The sequence below is a fragment of the Ambystoma mexicanum genome, chromosome 2q (genome assembly GCF_040938575.1).
Source record: "Ambystoma mexicanum isolate Mex_15411 chromosome 2q, UKY_AmexF1_1, whole genome shotgun sequence".
NCBI classification, from domain to species: Eukaryota; Metazoa; Chordata; class Amphibia; order Caudata; family Ambystomatidae; genus Ambystoma; species Ambystoma mexicanum.
This window is the reverse complement of record NC_090924.1, coordinates 534,015,017-534,039,465: the sequence shown is the minus strand read 5'-3', so window position 1 is coordinate 534,039,465 and position 24,449 is coordinate 534,015,017. Positions and strand designations below refer to the sequence as shown.

At 43.7% G+C, this 24,449-nt stretch overlaps 1 protein-coding gene across 1 annotated transcript in view; it reads left to right on the top strand.

Annotated features, from left to right (window-relative positions):
* Positions 1-24,449, top strand: part of DNAH3 (dynein axonemal heavy chain 3) — a 1,861,430-nt gene that overhangs the window by 855,741 nt on the left and 981,240 nt on the right. Inside the window, exons 34-35 of the mRNA XM_069647670.1 lie at positions 1,219-1,353; positions 16,317-16,428. Coding sequence (XP_069503771.1) covers positions 1,219-1,353; positions 16,317-16,428 — 247 coding nt within the window. The remainder of the gene's footprint in view (positions 1-1,218; positions 1,354-16,316; positions 16,429-24,449) is intronic.

Genomic DNA, 24,449 nt, shown 5'->3' with positions numbered 1-24,449 from the left:
CTGCAGGGAACTCCTGGGGTTCTCCACCCGTGGGTCTCGTCCCTCGGTCCGTTGCTCTGCTCCAGTTGGAAGCCACGGAAATTCTGCTCTTACTCGTGTTCCGCCTTTCTCAGAGTGTGTCTCTATGTTCCGCCTTTTATCCGTGTAAGGAGAGCTAATTAGTATCAGATGTATGTACTTGGAACCAAGAGCCTGACTTTGCCTGACCCAATTAGCGGGATATGTCCAATGCGATGTGTAAGAGTTAGCATTGTTACTCTGTCGCCCTCTTCCTCAGCCCAGTGTTTGTGTAGAAAGAGGGAGGGAGTTGGGACATCAGGGAATCCTATTAAATAGGAGGGATCTTGGGTACAGGAAAGAGAGGAATACCGTGTCTAGCCGTCAGCTGCCTCACCCCTGATCCCCAAAGACTTCTCACCCAGGTAATCCTCCCGTACTAGTCCACCTCAAGGGTCTGAATCCAAAGGCGATGACTGTGCCCTGGCCACCTGTGAGAGAGATCCCCGGGGATTAGCAGGTGAGACACCCTTTGGTTTCTCACAGCCCCATTATCTGCACCTCAGGCAGTGTGCACCACCTCCATGGTGACTGTAAGTTCCTGGGATTCTCCGGTTGATCCCCACTTCCTGGATGCAGGACAGCATGGACTGGTGGGCATGCAGAAACCTACTGACAATCCAGTTGACAACCTTCTGTTTCTCTCCTGCGCAGCAGAGAGAAATAAAAGGCAAATCCCTTTCATCTGCAGTCTCCAGTCCCTGGAATGATGCTGTGGTCCCCTCCCAAAGTAGGTTGATCAAGGGCTGAAGTGGTGCATAATCTCCCTGGAGAGACAGGAAAATGATTACGCTTCCGTTGTCGGCAGAATCATCATGATTCTCTAGTCTGCAGAATATTCCAGCTGCACCGCTGCTACCTGTGGTGGATCTCCTGCTTAGGGAGACTCTCTGATGGCTGACCCGGCATTCATAATAGATGACTGATGCAGGAGGAAGACATGGAAAGGTTTTTTTGTTTCTTTCTTCCGCCTCTTGGCAGCCACACAAGAGGGTGTTGAGTGACATAAAAAGAACACTGGGCACAGAATGGGAAATAAGAAAAAATCCTGGGATTTTACAGCTAAAGGGAGGTTTCGTTTAGTTTGTAGATGTAAAATGTAAATTGAAGTTTTGTCTGTGACTTTTAAAAGATTGTCATTTTTGTTTTGTGCTAAATTAGGGAATTATCTCAGACTTGTTCCCTGGAGTTGTTCTTCCGAAACCAGATTATGATCTGTTCATCGATGCACTGAACGCAAACATCAAAAAGATGAAACTCCAGCCTGTTCCCTGGTTCATTGGAAAAATAATTCAGGTATTTGTTTTATTGAATGTTTGTTTTATACAGTAGTACCATACTGGTCATACAGAAATACCATACTGTTCATGCCTTTTAATTGCAAGCATTCTTTCTGCTTCAATTGTCAATCCAATCTTTATTTTAATAAACTATGGTCGTTACATTTATGTAATGATGGTATTCAGTATTTGAACCACAATAGAATTACTGAAATGTTGTCTTAATGTTCTTGCTGACAGTAGAATTGTAATTTATCAGCAACACAAACACTGTTGGGCTTTTAATTAAAATGTATATCACCAGAGTAAACAAATACGACTGGCTAGAAAAGATTTCAGTGAGAGCTAGCTAGTAGCAAATACCACTTCTTCATCATTTACAAGTTTTGGTGACCACACCTAACTTTGTAGGAGCAGCTGGTTATCGTTTTCCTTTTTTAAAAAGTAATGCTTCCATTTCTCTTGGGTGTAATTACTGCAATGTTTTAATAATATTTCTTTATGTAATTAGTATTTCTAACATTCTTTAAATTTTTGCTACAGTAATGTATTTCCCTTCTGTGATCATTTTGCCACCACAGTAACTTGGAAAAGTGAACAGATTCTATTGGCATTCAGTATTTTGCCAGTAGTAGCCAAACCTTTGCCATTATTCCTTCCACTCTCCCCATAATGATGGCTCCGGAAGTCAGATTACAGAAAGTGTAGTAGTGCTGGACAATTTTGCACTGGTCTGGGAAAGATTTATGATGACATTCACACCGGTTGACCATTGTCAATCAATTGCTGCAAATATCTGTCAAATTATCTGGCACCAGTACAAAATGTCATGGTACTGGAGCAATTCATGTAATCTGGACCTATGTGGGCAAGGCACTATGCCTGTGGGATTCATGATTGGTCTGACCATTGACAGCTTCCTAGGTCCATTGCCATTAGGCCCACTTTAGTGATGCCTCCTTCTACACTGTATGCATTGCGATATTGTCCGTGCTTTGCTAAGATTTGGTAAGGGCCCAATCTATTGGAAGCAAGATAGCAAACTCGAAAGCGTGTTTTAGGGTAAAGGCGTTCGTTAAAAGGCTATAGATTGACAAGACAAGGAAACCATTGAACTATGCTGAGTAATATACAGGGAATTGGGTGCAAAGCCCAGTCCTAAAAGTAGATTGTGGAATTTGGCTGGTATAGGACAATTCATTGGCAATTTCTGTGGATGACTATGGCACATTACATCTATGCCACATTGAATCAGAACAGTCATTATGCAGATATAACTGTCTTTTGGAGACAATTATGTCACCTGCATCCATATTTGCCTCTTTTATCTCTGGTGGTATCTCAGCAATTACATAGATGTCTCTGTTAGTAAATAACATTTTCATATTGACAAGGATTTCATTAACAAGTGCAGATTTGATATGCTTTTTAAAAAAAAGATTGTTTCCATGTTTCTCAGACTTACTGCGAGACACATCTAAAAGTGGGTATTGTGAGAAACCTGAAGGTGTCTCACTTACTAGTCCCCGGGGATCTGTCATTCTGGTGGCCAGGACATGGCCATCACTATTAGATCCAGTTCCTGGGGGTGGACCATTGCTAGAGGATCTCCGAGGAGTGGAGTGGTCACACAGAAGGTTGAGACGTGGTATCCCCTTCCGTATGTAATCTTTTTCCCATCCTGTCCAGTAGGATATCTAGAAACTCTATGTGCCCCCCCCCTTTCCAACACAGATACTTTCTCACATAGTGAGCGACAACAGACTAATACCAGAGCCGTTTACCTGACATGTCCCAACACAAGTGTCAGGCAGAGTCAAGCAATAGCCGGCAACTACACACACACCTGACTACCCTTTCCCTTTCCCACTGGGATAAAAAGCGGAGCACAAGAGCACACTTTGAGCAAGGCTGAACGCACAAGGAGACAGCTATTCAAGGACAGCAGTTCAAACAGAGGAGAAAGGCAGCGAGACCTGAAAGGACGTCAAGGAGGCAGTTGCCCGTGCCCTTTTCAACCCAGACGTCCGACAAAAGAGACTTCAGACACGAAATCACAGCTGGCAAATGGTGTGACAATGTCAGCGTTACAGGGAACCCACCTGCACTGATAGGCAGGGTGGGGAGACGTGGTTGTCATCATGGTTCCGTCCTTGACTCCAGCGGCAAAAAAAAGCCAACGAGTTCAGCACTAGTGAGTCAGAAGAACCAGATAGTGACCCGGACTGTGTTAGACTCAAGGTCGCAGTGGCAACATTAAGAAGTTTGAGATGCAAAGGGTTTTTGTGAACAAAGAGACTGTATTGAAACTCAAAATACCAAGACGCCGGCGTGAGGTGTTGAGGTGGTCATACCAGGGTCCAGCCAAACCCTTTTACAATCAAAAGTCCTTGACACGTTGCAGAGGATTTTTTTGACGAGAGCGAAATTGGGAAACAGGCGTTTGTGCCCGACGAAGGGGAATGCTGTGCGTACTGTGTTTTTTGTGAATGGACACACACTTGCCATACGCTAACAAAGTGACCCAGCGAGACGTGATCGCCCTTTTAAAGTCTTTGTCTAAACCTGGCAAGTGCTGTGGAACGTCTGAGCCCGGATGAGGGGGTCCTGACAAAAAGGTATTTGTTTAAGAAGACGTTAAGGGCTTCATTACACAGACGGCGGTGGACCAACGTGCTATTAGCACCTTGGTCCATGCCGGCAAAATACTGGCACCGCCTTGGTGGAAATGGGAATTACCGCCCTATTCCAAGGTTGGTGGGGCGGTAATTCCCCCTTCCCCCATTGCCCTTCCCTATTCCCATTTTTGCCCCGTAGGGCATAATGGGAATGGGGAAGGTGCTAATTACGGCACCGCAAATTGCGGTACCGTAATTAGCTCCCTGGTCCCTTTGCGGGTTGGTTTTTAACGTCTGCAAAAAGCAGGCGTTAAATCCTCCAACCCGCAAAGGGACCTCGTAATAAGGTGGTAAGGGTTTACCGGTACCGGTAAAATACCGGTACCGGTAAACCCTTACCGCCTACCGTGTAATGGGGCCCTAAGTCTTTTGGATATTACAAGTAAGGAGATTGTGATCGAAAAGATGATAGTGAACCTGAATGAGATACGTCAAGAGAAAAGTTGTGAAGAAACTAAGTGAACAACATTGTGATGGCAAATATGAACCCGGCTGAGGGATGTGCACAGTGAATGGTTGGTCTGAGCCCGATCGAGGGAGGCTAACGAGTAAGAGAAGAATCGGAGCCCGGATGAGGGGGATCGAAGGGGTGAAGGGTAATCACCCGATGTAAAGGTCAACAGTGGAAACTTTTGTTTTGGCATGTCAGGCCCTCTGAAGCAAGAGACTTGGGCACAGAAGATTATAAAGAAAAGGAATGGTAAGCTTGTGCCAGAGAAGCTCAGGAGTGTGCTGTGCACAAGAGTCCCGCCTTGTCCCGTGCTAAAAATGTGTGAAAGGGAGACCCCGGCCATAACATCCTGACTTACCATTTTGTGAACACTTCTGTCTTTTCTTGTGAACATTATCCCACACTATTTTGTAGCATAGCAGTAAGGATTGGCAATAGGTTTTCTTAGTATAGGCCCTTTGTATTTTACTAGACTCCACTAGGACTGTATTATTATTATTATTTGATGGTAATAACTTGCTCCCATCTTAGATTTAGGTTTAGATTAGGTGTTTATCTCACCCAATTCATAGTTTAATAAACACCCTTGAACTGTGGTCACTTGTGTCTGTTTTACATTGAGGCCATGCCTTTCTTACATGTGGTGTCAGGAATGGGATTTGATTCAATTTATAAAAATTGAAACCCATGCTGATAATTGTTGTACCACCAGAAGGGGAAAATAGAACCATTGAACTCCTTGACTCTGGCCGCGTATCCACCCTACAAGAGGTGTTGTTCTCCCAACTTCGGGTCCCGACTGGTTAACAAGATCTATTCTTTCAGACTCAAGTTTTATTGGACACCCTTCCTCTCTCACATTATAATGTACAACAGTGGGATCGAATAATACTGAAAATATGACCTACCTTTATTTTTATTAGAACTAGTGCTCTGAATCCCTCCCCCCTTTCGAACCTTTTTTTTGGTGCCCGATTGTCATTCATCGCAGGGCCATCAGGGGTAGAGATGAATTTACTGAGACTCATTCCTTCGGCAGACTCGGAATCAGAGGACTTCGAGCCCTCATCCGAGCAAGTCGAGAGTTGTTTCCTTTCTGAGTCAGAACCCTCCACTGAGGGAACCCTTAATCCCATGGAAGTAAATGGCCGACCTAGCCAATATCATCACGCAGTTAGCGGCCCATCAGATGCAGGCCGAAGCTAGACTCCAACAAAATTTAACAAAGCTAATTGAATTGCAAGCGAGACCCCTACCACCACAAGGGTTACCTCAACCATATCTGGAAGGTGAAGATTTAGGATTTTTTTTCTTGAACTTCGAGTGCCTGGCTGACCAACTAGGATGGGAAGAGAACCCCAAAAGATGCTATTTGGGCTCTTGTTTGAAAGGTGAATTACAAACCTCCAATCAACCACTTAATCTTGCACAGGGAGCCACCTTTCAATCTATCAAAGATGGGCTGTTAAAAAGAGTGGGGAAAACCTGCAATTTTTATTGGCAGAAGTTTAGAGCCATTAGATTAAACCCAAGAGAAACCCCCTTGGAAATGGGTGAACGTGTTAAAAACACTGTGGCCCTGTGGATTAATAACATATCCTTAGAATAACTGGTAGAGGTGTGAACCCTAGAACGATTCACAAAATGATTACTCACTTTTTTGCAAAAAGCTGTTCTACAGTTAAATCGACCTACCTTAGCTACGGCCATTGAGACGGCACAAAACTATTCAGATACAGCTAAACAATTCCACTCAACCCATCGGTGTGAGGAACAGAAGGATCATAAGCCTATCCACCAACCTCAACCTCAGGGATTAGATAAAGAAGGGGGGGTCGTATCGAACTAATGAAGGGATGCTGCGAGACAAAGTAGAAATCAGAAGAACTGCCCTTAAAACCAAAGATGAAAGTAAAAGGGAGGAAATAAAAGGGAGCAAACTGTCTTCTCCTGTCTGTTTTTCTTGTAGAGAAAAGAGGCATGTAGCTAGACACTGTCCAAAGAATCTATGGGACGAACCTATGGAAATAGGCTGTTTAAAGAGAACCAGATGAAGAGCTTGAGGCCTTTAGTATCTGTTTAAGTCGATCTTCACTGACTTTACATACAAAAAGGCCTGGGTAAACAGGAGGCATGTAAAGACCCTAATTGACTTGGGTAGTAAGCCAATTGCAATACGGGCCAATTTAGTTACAACAAAAGAATTGGAAAATTCAGCCTAGTTAGGGTTTCATGTGTACACAGGGACGATTAAGTGTACCCCAAAATACCCGTACACATTAATGTCCAGGGTGAATCCTATGAAATATCGTCAGCCATAATTCCTAGACTCACCGAAGAAGTTATTCTGAGGTGGAATTTCCCTACCTTTTCTACTCTCTTACAGGAAACTCACCTCCATTTGGAGATTTTCTACCCCAGAGTTGTTGGCAAACAGAATACTACTCTCAAAACTCTCTGATATGGGACTGGGTAAACTCTTAGCCTAGTAGACCTGAAACAGCTCTTAAAACGCTAAGGCTACTGTAGAGAGACCAGAAAAATCAATACACCTCTACCAACACCGGTCATGACAAATCAATGGACTATGCAAGAGTTCTTGGACATCTTTCGTCCCTGTTCTCTTCCTGGTACCTAATAAAGTGGAACCTAGACAGAGAATGGTCATATCCACCTCGCATAGGGGAAGGGTATGTGAGAAACCTGAAGGTGTCTCACTTACTAGGCCCTCTGAAGCAAGAGACTTTGCATGAGAAGAGACTTGGGCACAGAAGATTATAAAGAAAAGGAATGGTAAGCTTGTGCCAGAAAAGCTCGGGAGTGTGCTGTCCTAAAGAGTCCCGCCTTATCCCATGCTAAAAATGTGGGGAAGGGAGACTGCGGCCATAACATCCTGACGTATCATTTTGTGAACACTTCTTTCTTTTCTTGCAAACATTACTCCACAGTTTTTTGTAGCATAGCGGTAAGGATTGGCAATAGGTTTTCTTAGTATAGGCCCCTTTTATTTGACTAGACTCCACTAGGACTGTATTATTATTACTTGATGGTGGTAGCATGCTCCCATGTTAGATGTAGGTTTAGATTAGGCATTTATCTCACCCAATTTACAATTTAATAAACACCCTTGAACTGTGATCACTTGGTCTGTTTTACTTTGATGCCATGCCTTTCTTACAGTAGGCACTAATGATATCTTTCAATCTTGTTGAAGCCACTTGCTATGCTCAGACCCCAGGGCGTTGCCAACCGATACTTCCTTTCAAACTGGGTATTATTGCTTTTAGCACCCTAGGATTGCCAACCAAGATGCTAAGCACCAATGTTTTGTGTAAAACAACTGGCCCATGGCGAGCGTGCAACCTTTATTTTTATCCACAAAAAAACTCTTAAGAGGGACAGCTTGGAAATGGAAGCCGAGGGCATGCAGTGCCCCTCTTATTGTTTCATGGCAAGCCCTCAAGTGACCAGGTGGAGAGCCCAGGTGGCAGGTATAGAGAGGTTCTGGCCTGTGAGAAACCAGAGGGTATTCTCATTCCTAGACCCCTTGGATCGCCTACACAGGTGGCCAGGGAAAGGCCATCGCTTTTGGATCCTGACCCTGGGGTGGAGAAGCGAGGGAGGATCACCTGGGTGGAGGGTTCTTTGGGACTGGAAGTGGGGTGCCCTCGGGCGAGGCATGGTATTCCCCTTTCCAGATTAGTGACCAACCCAACCCTTCTCCCATCTTCATGGGCTGTTGTAAAACAAGTCACCTCATTTATTTCCCTTTAACACGTGACAGTACTGGGATGAAGAAGAGGCAACTAAGAACAATGAGGAGGACAACATTCTTTCAACACTCCTGTACTGTGACGAGCAAGATGTCTGCTGAGAGCTGTAGACGTCAGGCATGTCCTGTTAATTGTGGTCAGGCAGGGCTGATTAGACATCCACACCTGCAGCCTGTCAAGATGCTGGAGGTGTATAAACGGACGCTCGCCCAGCAGCATGGGAGAGGTCCAGGAAACCTGTGTATGGAGGAATGACAGGCACAGCAGCAGGAAGGCTGGTGCAAGCATGTCGTAGGAGCTGGTGCTCCGTGCAGCAAACTGAACACTAAGAAGGGAGCCATACAGAGAGGCTGTCCCTTTCATGCATGTTCAAAATGTTTGTTTCCCTGTGGCGGGATGTCGACACAGGAGTGTCTGAGGGGCAGGAGTTGGACCCCCGATGTGAGGAGCAAAAGACTGTACGATCCTGGCTGCTGTAAAATCTTTGAACGCGATCAGTGCGTTTCAATCCAGGCAGAAACCGGTGCGTGAGCGTTTAAACCTGGTTGTTCAAGAAATACCTTGTATCGGAGTGGTCGCGTGTTTGAGGAAACATGTTCTCGGAGGTCTCTGATTCCATCCACCCATTGTCCAATACTGAATGACAGGGAGAGTGGTCGCGTGTGAGGAAAAAACACATTTTCGAAAGTCCCCAACAGAAGTACATTTTGTTTGAGGTGAATGAAAGGCAATATTAAATTGCGGGTTAAATGGAAACCCTAACAAGTGCAACCCATAACAATTGAATCCCTAATTGAATAAAAACCAAGCTTTCTTGAATATCCTAAAATCCTAAAGAAGTGTCACTTGTGCCAATTGAATTTAAATCAGGTTTCTTGAATACCGAACTGAGTGAAAACCTAACAAGTGCAGCCTGTGCCTATTAAATACTAAATTGAGTATAATCCATGTTTTTTAACACCAGACAGTGTGAAAATCTAATAAAAGGGCAAAACTGTCACATCTTAAATACAGAATCTAAACGAATCTTCGAATCTGAGTAACACCATTAAGATGCTGGATATTAATATGAATGATATGTTACACGAAGTGAAACCAATATGTGATGTCTTCGAAAGTAAATGGAACTTTAAATCTAACTAAAGCTTTGAGAACTATTTCCACATAGTAATAGTATACGCATCAAAACCCACCATAAAAAGAGGGCACCAAAAGTGGCAAAAGACTAGCAAAAGACAAAGGATATCTTTGGTGCTGCTGAAATGTAATCTTGGGCAAGGGAACCATGAGGTTCAAGACATTTAGTAACATGAAGGTTGAGTCTCAAGGACTTTTGGTGTTTGGAACTATATTACTTGGAATTTGGGGAAGGGAACCCCCGAGTATTGTTTAAAACTGTAACATCCTGAACGCAAGAGAGGTAACATTGAGACTTTTTTTTGGAACTGTTTTGTATTGGAGAAGGAAGTTGAAAGGAAGCTGCGAGCCGGAAGCGGCTCATAACTTTGTGCTGACATCCCTACGCATTGTATATATTAGCTTTGATGGCAAGCATAGGTTTTGGACACAGACAGATTCTTCAGTTGAACTCTTTGACTCAGACTTTCCTTAGCATAGGGCGATTTAAGCGTTAATCGGTCCTGACATATAAGCAAAATAAGTGTTGGTTTGAACTTGAAGTTGGTTGTCTGTGTCGTACTTCATGATGCCTTCACATGCCCAAGCCAAATAAGAGGGAAGAGCATGGGGAGATGGGGCCGTAGAAGCATCAGTGCTGGAGAGCATGGAGGTCAGCATGACAAACATTGCGTATAGGTGCCAGCATCACTAAACTCACTCAGAACATGTGTTTGTAGAGATAGTTTTCGCCTGCATTCTCGGCGCACTATTTGGCTCATGTATCCGCCTTAGTTGCTAGTTCTGGAATGGATTCTATTACCCTTGTGGTGAGTGAGAGGCAGTCGGGTAGGAGCAGCTGATAGTGAGCACGCTGTTGTGATCAGTCACTAAACCAGCGGTGTGGCTTTATGTGCCACTCACCATTCACTGGGGCTTTTACTTTAAATGGCTATATGTGGCTTTTCACTTCTTTACTCTGCACGGCCATGCATTTGCGGGTGCCGCTCCATTCATCTGACGTCTTGCCACTGGCCCTTACCTTTAACCTGTTCCTGTTCTTGCTCTAAACCTGGCCCTGGGTCTCCAAATGCTAAATCTATTTGGAGGAGGAACAAGGGGCAGAGTGTAGCAGGTAGAGTGTAGCAGTAACCGGGGCTTCCAGTCAGGGAGTTCTTATGAACACAAAATGCCAGATGAAGTAAGTCTATGCCGTGTTGTGATGCGTTTGCTGTACTTGTGCTTATGTTGTGGTTAGCCCTGCCTGCACCAGTGTTGAAACCAGATGGTTGTTTAGCAGGGAAGCTGGTAAGCCAAACACTTTTTACTTCTACCCCATCTGACATTTTAACCAGTGGGCCAATGCTTTGTTGACACAGTGTTGTAACGGCAGTAAAAGCATCACTTTGCTAGATAATAGCCCCCTCACTATAACACCCAGACTACTGGCTTCTGGTCCCCTGACTCTGGGTGTAAAGAAGATCACCCAAATGATGGGGTCAAAGCTGGATAAGAGAAACAATGGCACTACAGAGACGCACATAGCCGGCAACTGTCTTACTGTTTCTCAGGAGAGTTCAACTGTGGGAAAAAAATAACAAGGTAAACGGTTAAGGAAAAGGAGTTTCAATTCCACCTCTTTAAATGACTCACTTCAAGCTTATCATAGTAGGTAGCGAGAGAACGATGAGGGGGTCAGTTGGAAAGGAACCAAGACGGGAACGCCCCAGGAAAGCTTTAATTAGGGGCTGTGGCAATGTCCCCTACCTATTTCTCGTATTCCTCCTGGAGACACTGAGGAGGCCTTCTAAATCCCCAAGCTAGGAGATGATGGATCAGGGGGGCAGTATGGGGAGAATCGCCTGATCACCCTCACTTGGACCCCCATCCAAAGGCAGGGCCAGCACAGAAGGCCTCATAGATCACCATTCCCTTTGAGAATGGTGGCTGCCATAGACGGGGACTTTATGGGACCCAGAGTCAGGGAAGTTACAGGTCCCCTGTACCTACAGCTTTCCTACTGCACTTGCTCAGGGGACTATTCTGTGTTGGAAATGAAGTTTTTATTCTCTTTCACTTGAGACTGATCCTAGTTCAGGCAGGTCTTGGTAGCTGGAATTGATTTGGGTGACAGCTCGGTATCCGCCCACCTTGTTGGGCCATTTCACTGCATTTTCTGCTGCATTTTATTCAAGGGGACGATGGAAGGGAAAATACATTGATGATTTTTAGCATCGTGCAGGAGAGCGAGGAGGCATGGGAGGTGGATATGGGCGCTTGCCCTCCATATAAAAATACTGCAAAAAATGTAGTGAAACGGCCATAGCAGCGAGGTATGCCTGATCCCACAGCTATTCTTTTTATTTTTCCCTCTGAGGATTTTCCTTCCATGTATATCTTTCTTTCTCTTCCCTGGGCACTTGTGGTCTATCCATTTCCATAAGAAGTCCCTACCCATACCCTGCAGACTTCATCCTCTTTTTTTCCTGTCTGGTATAGCTGTAGAGTAGGGAGTTGAAAGGTTGGGTCTAGACTAACCTGGACCGGCAATTCTACAGCGGAACACAATTGCTGTATGTCGAATGGATAATGTTGAAGGCTTTCCTGATGAACAAAAACAAGTCCCCAAGGAGATCAAGAAAGAAAGAGGAGCCATTCCCCTAAGCCTAGAACAGCAGAGGAAAGGCCAAGAACCCTGAAAAAGACAACTTCCAGACATTGGGCAACTGAAAGGGCTTTTTGTTTGTCATGATTTTTGCTGACTTGAGACTTTGATTTTTTTCTGTCACAAGAAATAAACCCAAAGCTCCATAAGGCTGAAGAAAACCAGTTTGAACTTTAGATCCCCTGACCCTTTAGTTTGTCACAGACCCAGAACTATTCTGACACTTCAGTTGCATATTTATGCCACCCTGTTTGGTATTTTACCCACTCACTGTCCAGTCCTTGATATCTGTTGTCTACATTACAGGGCAAAATCAAACCCCATTAGTCATCATGAAAACCTTCAACATTATCCATCTGACATGCAGCCATTGTGTTCCGCTGTAGAATTGCCGGTTCAGGTTAGTCTAGACCCAACCTTTCAACTCCCTATTCTACAGCTATACCTGACAGGAAAAAAGAGGATTAGGTCTGCAAGGTATGAGGAGGGCCACCTTATGGAATTGGTGGCCCAAGGGAAGAGAAAGAAATATATACATGGAAGGGAAATCATTAAATAGAAAAATAAATAGAATAGCTTTGGGATCTGGCATACCTCGCTGCTATAGCCATTTCACTGCACTTTGTGCTGTATTTTACTATGGATTGCAAGCCCCCATACCCACCTACCATGCCTCCTCATTCTCCTGCATGACGCTAAAAATCAGCAATTTATATTCCCTTCCATCGTCCCCCTAAATAAAATGCAGCGAAAAATGCAGTGAACTGGCCCCGACAATGTGGACGGATACCAAGTTGTCGCCCAAATCAATCCCAGCTACCGAGACCTGCCTGAACTAGGATCAGTCCCATGTGAAAGAGATCAAAAGCTACATTTCCAACATAGAATAGTTATTCTCAGAGTAAAGGTTCCATCAGATCCTGGTGAAAGAGATGGCAAATGGTTGACTGCCTCTGATCTCCAGCAAGTTAAGTAAGTCAGAGAGAGCTATGGCCATGGGAGAAAAATTAAACCAGTGTGACTTTACAGGGACTTTCCTGAGGTGCCACGGTGGTGGTAATCTTCGTAATAATTATGCAGGCATCACAAACAAACTGCACAGAGTCCCACACAACCTCAAACAGTTCATATGGCAAGTAGATTAAGCCAATGTCATCCAGATGTAACAAGGTGCATTGAAAATATGGCTCTACTAGATTAATCATCCAGCAGGTCTTCTAACACACCTGTGGGAGATTTTGTAAAATCCAGGGTAAATATGCCACCAACTGAAGATACAAAACTACAGGATATGATGAACTATAGTTGAAACCTGAATATTCTAAGCCTATCCACACCCACACGGAGAGAGCTGCACAGTACCTTAAACAGTCGTGATAGCACTTGTGCTGGACTGTTGCGATCTCAAGACATAAGACCTAAAGAACAGTTTCCCAGAGCATTTTGAAAGACCAAACACATGAGAACCACATCTTCCAAAATCCCTCTCTCACACAAAGGGAAAAACCAAAGCTCATCCAGAGAAAATCAACTACAGATTCAACGGATGGAAGACTTTGGGGAAACACATATCAGTCCAAAGAAGTACCTTCCCCAACCTGATGAGAACATTTATGAGAGACCTGCACCTCCATAGCTCTCAACCATTGGTGTTGCAAAGGCGGGTGAAATCACCCGATTTTGTTTTTGGCGGGTGAGACGCCCATTGGAATGAATGGTCTTGCAGGAGGCTTGGCGGGTGAGTCAGCCCTTTGCAAGGCGGGTGACACCCGCCAAAAGCGTGAGAGTTGAGAGCTATGCACCTCCCTCCCCTTTAACATCCAAGGTGAGAGGCAGAAGCACAACTCTTCCCTGTGTATCATCCGGCCACACAGAGGGCACTCCTCTTTTACCTACACTACAGCAAGAGATGAGGAAAGGAAAACAGAGAAAAGGAAAACTCATGTTTTCCCCACAGATGTATCCCTAGTAGAAGGAGAATTTCCTGCAGCCAATGCCCACTTTCAAATGAGTTGCAGCAGTAATCACACTATACAGGAGAAACATTTTTTCCAAACATTCAGTTCAAGAACATTATAAAAGTACAACAGAAACTAAACAGATGAATACAATGGAAAGCAAAGGTAAACTGCACGGAGGGTACGTCCTGCAGCCAGTTGTGAAGACGCACGACAGCAGCACCATTGGAGCAACTTGCAGCAGCACACATGAAAGAAATTAAAAATGGTGGCTAGACTATTTAGAGATTTATGTCCCAGACTCAGGATTACAAAGTATGCTTGCTCTAAGACTGCTCAAACAGACCACCCAACCTTTTCACCTTTCCAATTCTCAGGCAGAAGCTATTCAGTCCAAGGCTTATGCAAAGGCCAGATCCCAGGAAAGCATTGAAAAGGAGTTTTGGAGTTCAGGACTGACAAGTTGTAATATTGTAAAGCTGGAGAATTGTTATATAAGAAGGAAAGGACTGTGCAGGAGGGGACCACCAGAGGAGTGAGGAGGAATAAGCATGTAAGAACTTGAGAGCCGAGGAAGCTGGAGTGAAAATGAAAACCCAGAAAATGAAGAAAGATGAAGAGAAAAAGAAACTCCAGACAGTGGAGGTAGATGCAGTGAAAGATTAAACCCAGGAAGTGGAGAAGGCAGAGTGAAAGAGGAAACCCAGAATTTGTAGGAAAGTGGAGTGAAAGAGAAACCCCAGAGAGGGGACATAGGTGGACGAGAATACAAAAAAAAGAGGAACACATGGTGATCAGGGCAGCTTTTCCAAAAAGGAGTTGTACCCTTAACTCCATTGAAGAAACATAGAGGCTGTGGCCCAATAATAGGCAGAGGCCTTGGCTCGTGAAAAGGCAGCAAACGTGTAGGAAGAGGCTGTGGCCAAGGAGAAGGCAGGAGGAAAAAAGTCTCAACCCCAGGCTAAAGAGAAAACATGGAGAGAAGGGACTGACCTCCAGGCCAAAGAGTGAGCAGAAAAAGAAAAGGGAGAGCCCTTGCCAAAGCCAAAATTTGTATTGAAATGCCTGAAGCTCTGGCCAATAAAATGGCACAAAGAGAAAGGGCCAAAGCTGTGGTAGAAGAAAATGCACAGGAGGGAAATATACAACGCCAGCCAAGGAAAAGACGGAGAATGAAAATGAAAAATTAATAAATCAGGGAAAAGATGAGATAAGCATTAATCGTGGCTAGAACACTAACCCGGACAAGAGGGAAAAAAGGCATTAGCACTAGCCCAGAGAGAAGACAAGACAGAAGAAGAGTGACCTGCAACCCAACACAGCAAGAAGAGATCCCTGTAGAGACCAAAAACCTGAGAACCACCATAACAAAATAAATAACCGTTTTAACTTGAGTTTGTTGTATGCATAATTTGTGTTGCTTTGATACACATCCCACTTGTGTAACACACTGCAGTTTGCTCTCTTAGAGCAGGATTTGTATCTGGTAGAGGCAGGAGGGATAATAAAGGCTCATTTCGCCTAATCCCTACTCCAGCCACAGTTGGGCACAGTCATTGAAGGAGGGAGGTGAACCGGGGTAATCCTGGGCCACCATTTTGTATTTTGACAATCTCAAGACTTAAACTTTACAGAAGGGGATGGGAAATGGAAGAATAACATGCCATAATTGGACAAAGCCCAAAAGATAAGAGGTACATTGTTTAGACAGGGAACATTCCAAACATAATGCGACTTTAGAACAATAATGTGCCTACAGTTGAATTAGAGATATAACATGAATCTGGAAGGAAAGCAGAAGAGCGTGGCATTTCTTACACCAGGAAAGGATTACGAATAGTCCTGCAAGTTGCAACCCTATCACATTAAACTTTGAAAAAGACCAACAACAGTTCTGCTTCACCTAGGGAAAAACCTTAAGTTTCATGTAATATGGACGCCAGCCAACAGATTTGTATGATGTCTCCGGGCTCTAGGTAGTTTGTTCAATTTTGGGCCAGCAGCCCGCCACAAAACTGTAGAATTATTTAAAAACTGAAGCTTCTATGGACAAAACAATTCATGGAGAATAACGTGTTTCAATTTTAGCTGAGCATTGTGTTTGGTTTTACTTTTTAGATTGTTTCGTAATACCCGGACAAAGCATGAGAATTGGGAGTTTTACTTATTGTGCATTCCCCGATATGTCTGTAGTGTTTTTGCAGTGCCACCGTAAAGTTTTCAAAACTGTAAGAGTTATTATAAAAAATTAAACACATTGGCATATATCAATAGGAAGAAAAAAAAGGTTTTCATCATTTCAATTGTGATCCTGTATTCATTTGTGTGCTCCTTGTAGATTTATGAAATGATGCTTGTACGGCATGGCTTCATGATTGTTGGTGATCCACTGGGAGGAAAAACATGTGCCTATAAGGTGATGGCTGGGGCTCTCTCTGACTTGTACACAGGTAAAAATCTCCTTTATACCATGGTAGGTGTTTTTTCTCCTGAATAACAAAATGAGCAAAACATTGTGTGTTATAAACTGCTGTGATGTAAAATGTGTGCATCTCTTGTAAAGTTCAGCTTGCGTAAACTCATGTTGCCGTCAGGTTTTACACACCAGCACTGACAAAGTAGCAGACTCTGCCAGTGATGTTCCCAGCCATCCATCAGCAGACAGAGGCTACAGAGAGGTGAGACAGACCTTCACAGGTGTAGGGAGGGATGCAGGTTATTAGGTAGGCATGTCAGCTAAAGTGATACATTCTTTTGTAATGTATGTATTTATGTAGACACGCAGGTATATTATAAAATATGTATGTTTCTTTATTTGTCTTCTTTGTTGTTACACTAAGGTATTCAAACAGGTTCAGTAGGATATCCAACCAGCATTCTCTTCACACACGTTGCGGTCTGTTCACGCATCAATGACTCAATAATCTAAATTCAATCCCAGCAATCATGATATCAAATACATGTACTCTATATATGTAGAACTCTACAGTCACGGTCATCACATTACTCTTTCTAAGCCTTTCCCGGCCTTTGGAAGTATGAGGCCGGACTGTGTGCTTGGCCTGTTTCTGTTTAGGTTGTTGGCTTCCTCGCAGGTGCCTCACCAGATGCCATGTGTAGAATACAAGCCCATCTATTTTCAGGTTATATGGTCCTACTTGCATGAACAAAAATATCACTGGAATTTCTCCTGGCCAACCTTGAACAATTTTGCTCAAAAACATTTAGAAATACATGTAGTGAAATATGTATTCTTGTTTTGGGGAGCCAACAAGTATGATTATTTGTGTGTTCATTTTATAACTTCTGGTTCATGGTCCAGTCAAGTGCAAAAGAGCAGATTGGCCCTGCTAAACATCCAAAAGTGTCATTTCTCTTAACAGGTAGAATGGGGGTGATCTAGTCAAAGAGGCGCTGGAGGATTATTGTGCTAAGGCAGCCCCAAAGACTTCCATGCTTCTGTCAGGAGTAATCTTCTTTTGGTTCCACAGGAATAGACTCTGGCCCCACAGACCCTCTTAAGAGTCCATAGTGCTGCGATTACTTAACTATCGCTAGACTCCCCAGTCCCCCAGAAGGGAAAGGGGATTGGATAAAACACTAAACTCAGATATTCTGCTCTGCTGATGTGGCAATATCTGTAGAAAAGGGGAAGAGAGAACCGGGACACACGGTTAACTTTCATACCTCGGTTTTAGCATGAATGTTGTGGTCTGACAAATCTCACCACAAAAGTGATGGGTGGAAGGTTTCAAATGAATCTAAACCACTGGCAATTGCTCTGGGCCAACCTTTCACACCACCGTTTTTTAGCCCGTCTGCGCCATTGCAAAAGGGGACCAGCCATGTGCAAATCAGTCAGCAGCTGCCGCCACCGAAGGTAGCAGCCCAGCCCGAACTGCTAGGCCAGGTCCCCTCTGCACAGAAAACCAAGCAACCCCAGACATGTTTCGGCCTTGTTGGACCTCCTCAGTGAGGTGCAGCCTGGTTCCCTGTGGCGCAGCGAGCAAGGGACCCACGTCTGGGCATACCCTCTCTCACAAGGAGAAACAAACTGACCACAAAAGTGATGGGTGGAAGGTTTCGAATGAATCTAAACCACTGGCAATGGCGCAGACAGGCTAAAAAACGGGGGTGTGGAAGGTTGGCCCAGAGCAATTGCCAGTGGTTTAGAAAGCCAAGTGGAATAGCCATAATTTGAGCCTAGATGTAGATGCTTGATCACATCTTCAGAACTGAAGTTAGTACTAATATGTGTTGAAGTTTAGCTTTGAATATCTAAAATAATACTAAATTGTATGCAGATTACTTTTTAAAAAAATGCACAAGTCACATGATACACCAACCTGACAATATATTCATCATTGTAGCAAGTACTGGAAAAGTAAAGAGTAAAACACAGGTGAAAATAATCGCCTTTGCTCTTTACATGATCACTACGTGTGTGGAAAAGTTTAAATCACTTCCACAATTAACGATCGAGGGAGCCATCCACAATGGATTCTTTAAAAGTCAGGCAGGTCCCATAGGAATCTATTGGTTTTCTGCCAATGTAAAAATACATGCTGGTGGAATACCAATCAGATTTGGTAGAGTGACCTTGTTAAGTCTGATCTGCTCTTCAAATTCACCTGTAAAATCCTGCAGCTCATAAAAAGTGGAGCTACATGCATTTAGCGCCACTTCTTCCACTCCGCTTGACCTGAAAAATGATCCACTATGACTAACTTTATTTTCCCCATCCTGCATGGAAGCCTACAAGCTCCAGCATAGCAATTAATGAGAACTTACAAAAAATCCTATACAGACACAAAGTAAAATGAAATGCATTACATAACAAGGTTATTGTTTCACAGAGCTTGTTCTGTATCCCCTTACTTACTAATTGCCCAGCAATCACACTTAAATAGCTTCTTAAAAGCCTATTTTCTTTTAAACTGCCACAGCAAAGTTTACTGCATTTTTAACATTTCTCATCTCTAATCACTCCCTGTTGTAAATAATCTGCCTCTGAGACACGTTAAAAAGATAAGATCTCAGTGGGTGGGCCTGATCGTCATGACAGTTAAGATTTCGGGGTAGAGAGTAGAGCAGGCGGGGCATTGACATTTATAACCTATTCTGATTGCACTCTTTAGAAAATATTTAAATACTGATTTTTAGTTATAAAAGATGTACACCTTTTATACTTTGCCCACAACATTATAGAAAACACTCCGCTTTTTTGTTATTTTACGGGTGTTCATGTTTCATTTCCGGCACTGCCTAAACACCCATCACCCAGGATTTACATCATACTTTCCAAACAAATCCCACAACACACATGACATATTCTGTTTGCATGCACACTCTGTAACGTTACTCAAACAGAATGAGGTTATCAAGTCAGTACTTATCAGTTTGAATCATGAAATGTTCAGTCAGAATAGACTAGACTTCCAAACAAAGATATATTCTATTTAGGTTGGAGCCTCACTGGTAAGTATGCATGAGAAGATCTGAAATTGGTCAATACTTAACAACCTAGCCTTCTCATTTTCAGGTAGGACCAGCTCAGTGAGGTGCAGCTTGATTCCCTAGGCGTAGCAAGCAAGACACCCACATCTGAACATATACAAATTCACTTAGGGAGACAAACGGAAGCTAACATGCATTGGCAAAGCGCACAGATTGAGTTTTTGATTAGGCATGGATATGCATTTGCCAGGCACTGCCATAAGGTTACCACCTGGCCATAAAATGGGAACAGCTAGAAAATGCTGCCAGTAACTGGGCATTTGAGGGCATTGCCTGGCAAATGTCTGCTAATACCTATACGCAAGCCAAAACTGCTGGGTTTGTGATTGTTTGTTTAAGACAGGACTTCAGTGCAAATCACAGAGGCATTGACAAATATATTGCTTATAAATTCAACTGGCTGAAGACCCACACAAAGAGAATTTACTACACCAGGAGCTCATTTACAGAGGCAATTTAGTAATTAAACACTCAAAAGAATGCTTAGCTATAACACTGGCAGGCCCTATACAGCAACACGTTTGGTGTTACTTTGTGATAGAGCTTGCTCAAAGAGTTCTTGAAAGGTTAGGTTTTGGTGGTGAGGCATTGACATAGCCATGTGGATGTGTGTTTCTCCTCACATTTTATTGCCATCCTATCTGTGTTCCACAGCATCCGTTCTATTTGTAGCTAATAGATAAAAAAAAGTCTCTGAATCAATTAGAACCACCATCATTGCTCTGGCTAGCCTTCCATACCAATGTTTGCATATCAGCCTTGGCCCTGTCACTAATGCCAGAAGCCCTTCCCAAACTGCTAGACCATAGGGCCTAAAAATGCATGTGGTTGCCTGTGTTCCAGTGGAGAGGGAACATGGCCTAGCAATTCAGATTGAACTGCACCTTTTGGTGGCAGCACCAAAAGTCATTTGCTAATGGCTTGTCCCCTTCAATAATAGCACAGACATACTACAGAATTATGTCATGGAATGTTGTGCAGAGCAACGGTAGTGGTAATGTTTAATTCAAACCTTTGAATTTATCACTTTTTGATTTTACTACACTCTGCACTACAGAATTACATTTTTGTTACTATCAACCTTATCTTTTCACTTATAGTCAAGTAGTTAATGCAACAGAATATATATTTTGAATGTAATTTGTAAGGGCTCCCAGTGAGTTGACACACCTTCTGCAGAAATCTGCGTTCAAGCAACTTTACCTGTCATTTTTTGTTTGATATAGTTAACCATTTTATTAAGCATGATGTGAAAAACCACTATATTCCCACAAAAAATAAACATACTTTAATTGACAGAAACCAACATTGTGATTTTAGGTTTCAGAAAATAGTTGTAGGCAGCCTGCTTGAATAAGGGTGTGTATTGCTCTCCAAATGCACGGACAGTAATTTATCACCAGCGCAGCCGCAGAGCCAATACTTTGAACGCAGGTAGACAACGCAATGACTTACAACCACACGCATGCTTAGAGAGTAAGTAGCACTTATACGGCTATTTATTCGTAGTTAGGCATATATACAATACAAGCATAAATCAGATAAATCATAGGAAATTAGCAGGAATACATCACCATGGGCGTAACTTGACAAAACCTCATCTCGCCAGAAGCGGCTGAAAGACCCCGACAACAGCCAGGCCAAGAGCACAACAGCCCACAGGTATATCGGACCAGGGCGTCCCCCCTCCGACTGAGGTCTTTGTGCTTATCCCGGCTGACCGTTGAGGGCTTCCGCATATATGCCCTCCTCAACAAGGGGTGGCACCTTCTCGAACCTTCTGGCAAATGCGCTTGCGCATTGATGGGTGACCGTTGGTTGCCAGCTGGGTCAACCGACAGTAACCTCAAGGAGCAGAGCGCTTCCCTCTCCTAAGCGCCCCGGAAAACAATTCCATAACTCATCTCAAAACCTTGGCGCAAGCATAGCAAACCAAAACAAACTTCGTTATCAGGTACCAGCCGGCACCTGCGGATCTTAGCTTTCCCAGCGCCGTGTCCTTGGCTGAGAAGGCCTGCATTCCAAACCCATCAGCGAATAACGTTGAAAACATGTTGTTTCGCAAAGCAAGTGCAGCTTTCCACTGAGGCATGGATAAATATCCATCATGGCTCTGAGTTCCCCCAGAATGCACTGCGCACCAGCGCCATGTTTTTTAGCTCGAACACCACAATCCACCCTTGGATATTTACCTTCCATAGCCCAGTGGTAAAGTAAAACCAAGTTGGGAATACATTGAATACAACAACAACACGCTATTATAATAGCTAATATAATACAAATGCAAGCAAAGGCATAACGCAGTGTACCTCCAATATCAGGAATCCATGAAAATAACCAATCCCACCAATTCCCAGTTTGCTCCTGGGACACTTGAGAAATGAGATCCCTCAAACCTCGAATATGACTTTCAATGGATCGTGAATGGTCACTAAGATTGAAACAACACATACCCTCAACTGCGTTACAGCCTAAATTATGCTTCAGCAATAAGTAATCGACAGCAGCTCTGTTTTGCAAAGTAGCTTTTCTAATAACTTTGCTGTCAAGGAGTAACTCTTCTAAAGCTTGAGAAGTATGATTGAGTCCTTTTACTACTAAACATGCTAATTTGATCAAAGACTTGTACCCCCCAGCAGATAAACCCCAAACTCCTACTAATGAAAGGGTTAATGCTAGAACTTCAGCTTCTGATAACAAATGCACATGTGAATCACAATCGGGGGATAGACCCACAGATTCAAAAGTTGATCTTTTGTTTCGAGATATTGCTGGGTGTAAAGGAAACATCATTAGTCCTAATCGAGTTAAGGCACACGGACCTCCAGAAATGTTAGCTGGAATGTAAGTGTATGTGATGTTACCACATGAAAAGAGCCATCCTGTTGGAAGTTTCACATGATTTAGATGACTGGCAGCTATTACGGTATGATTGCAAGACATAGTATTATTCACACTGGTACATGTGCTTGGAACTCGTGAACACAACCGCTTCTCAAACACAGTTTGATTTTTCTGTTTGGTTAAATTTAGCTGTTGGCATTTGCCAATTTCTTTAGCATCGCAGGTCATAAAGTAGCACACATCGCCTTGAGTTATATTGTAGGTTATAATACGTGTCAAATTTCTCCATTTGCGATCCGTTTCCTTGCAAAACCTGCAGTACTCATAGACGGAAAAAGATTGTCTGATATCGGAATCTTGAACTAACGAATCATTGTGTGTGACGCCAAAAATATGCTTTAGAACCGGGACTGGCGTCGGCACTGCAACTAAACACGTAGTTAGTAAAGCTTCAGCATTGGGCACATCGGTTAAGCAAAAGTGAGTAATGTTGAGTACTTGTTGTGCCAGGTACGTCCACATATTCTCCGTTTGGGTAATCATCGGGGAATATTTTCGCCGTCCTAAAGACGCCTCTTGCATAGCTGGCATCGATGTTGTTTGGACTTGCACCTGACGTGTCCGTCGCCTTCCATGAATCCATGTTGTTGGTCTGGCTGGCTTTTCGGCATCGATATCGAGCTGCTTTTGGACGTCATTGCTCCTCATCATCGGTCTCCCATGGATCATTGGCACAGATATGACATTTTTTATCCGGAGCATCATGCCGTTTGACTCTCCCAAATGGAGTCCATTTAGTTCTACAATCACACCAGCCAGACACAGGATCTACAAGGCAAACCCAGAAAAGAGATATCAGTGTTGAAAATCACTCCCTTAGGTAACATTTGTCTGCGGGCACATACTGTCATTTGTCTTTACCAGGTTCCATTACTAAAACTATCTGGTCTTTGCCTGATGCAATAACATCTGCGGGCACGGGTGGACCACTTGGCCTTTCGACCCACACCTTTGCACCCGGTATCATACTGTCTGAAGAGCCAAAACCACGATCCCCACGGGTAGTTAACACTGTGGGAGGCTCCCCTTTTTTAATCATGGACAACTTAACAGGAATGATAATTAACTGAGCCACTCTATCACCCTTATGAATCGGTAACACTTGGTCCCCACTATTCATCAAGATGACTTTGATCTCGCCTTGGTAATCAGCATCAATGACCCCTCCCAGCACTTGAACTCCCTTCAATGCTAGTCCAGATCTAGGGGCAATCCATCCCATATGCTCTGGAGGAATTTGTACCCCAATCCCTGTTTCAATCACAACAATCCCTCTCGGGTCTAATCTGATTTCTTCATGAGAATGCAAGTCTACCCCTGCTGACTCGGGAGTCGCCCGATAGGGAGCTAAAGAGCCCGGGGTAATCTCCCAGTACAATAGAGTCTCTCTAACTAGGTTCGGTTGAATCTGTAAAGCAGGAGTCATTAGTCGCAACAATGGAGTCTCATGATTGTTCACCGGTCTATTATTCAACACTTGCACCGCATCAAACACGCGATCACGCCAACCTGCCAAACTGCCATCTCCAGACTTACGTAGCTGTTCCTTCAACAACCCATTCATTCTTTCAATTAACCCTGCCGCTTCCGGGTGATAGGGCACGTGGTAAAGCCACTCTATACTCTTCTCCTGACAATAGTCCTGAATTAATTTGCCTTTGAAGTGTGACCCGTTGTCACTTTGAATTTGCAAAGGCACTCCGTAATGCAACGTGATCTGATCTAGCAACTTAATGGTATTCAGTTGTGTGGCACGCTTGCATGGCAAAACCATCATGTATCCAGAGTAAGTATCCACAATAGTGCATGCATACTGACAACCTTTGCTGATTGGCAGAGGACCGATAAAATCGATCTGCCAAATTTGACCTGGTAACTTTCCTCTTCGCAACGTGCCGTGAACAATCTGAGGGATAGGCCTATGCTGTTGGTGTTGGCACACCGGACATTGCAAGATGACTGTTTTCACTACCTCTAAAGGAATACTAATTCCTCGAGCTTGTGCCCACCTGATAGTAGCCTTTTCTCCAAGGTGCCCACATTTCTGGTG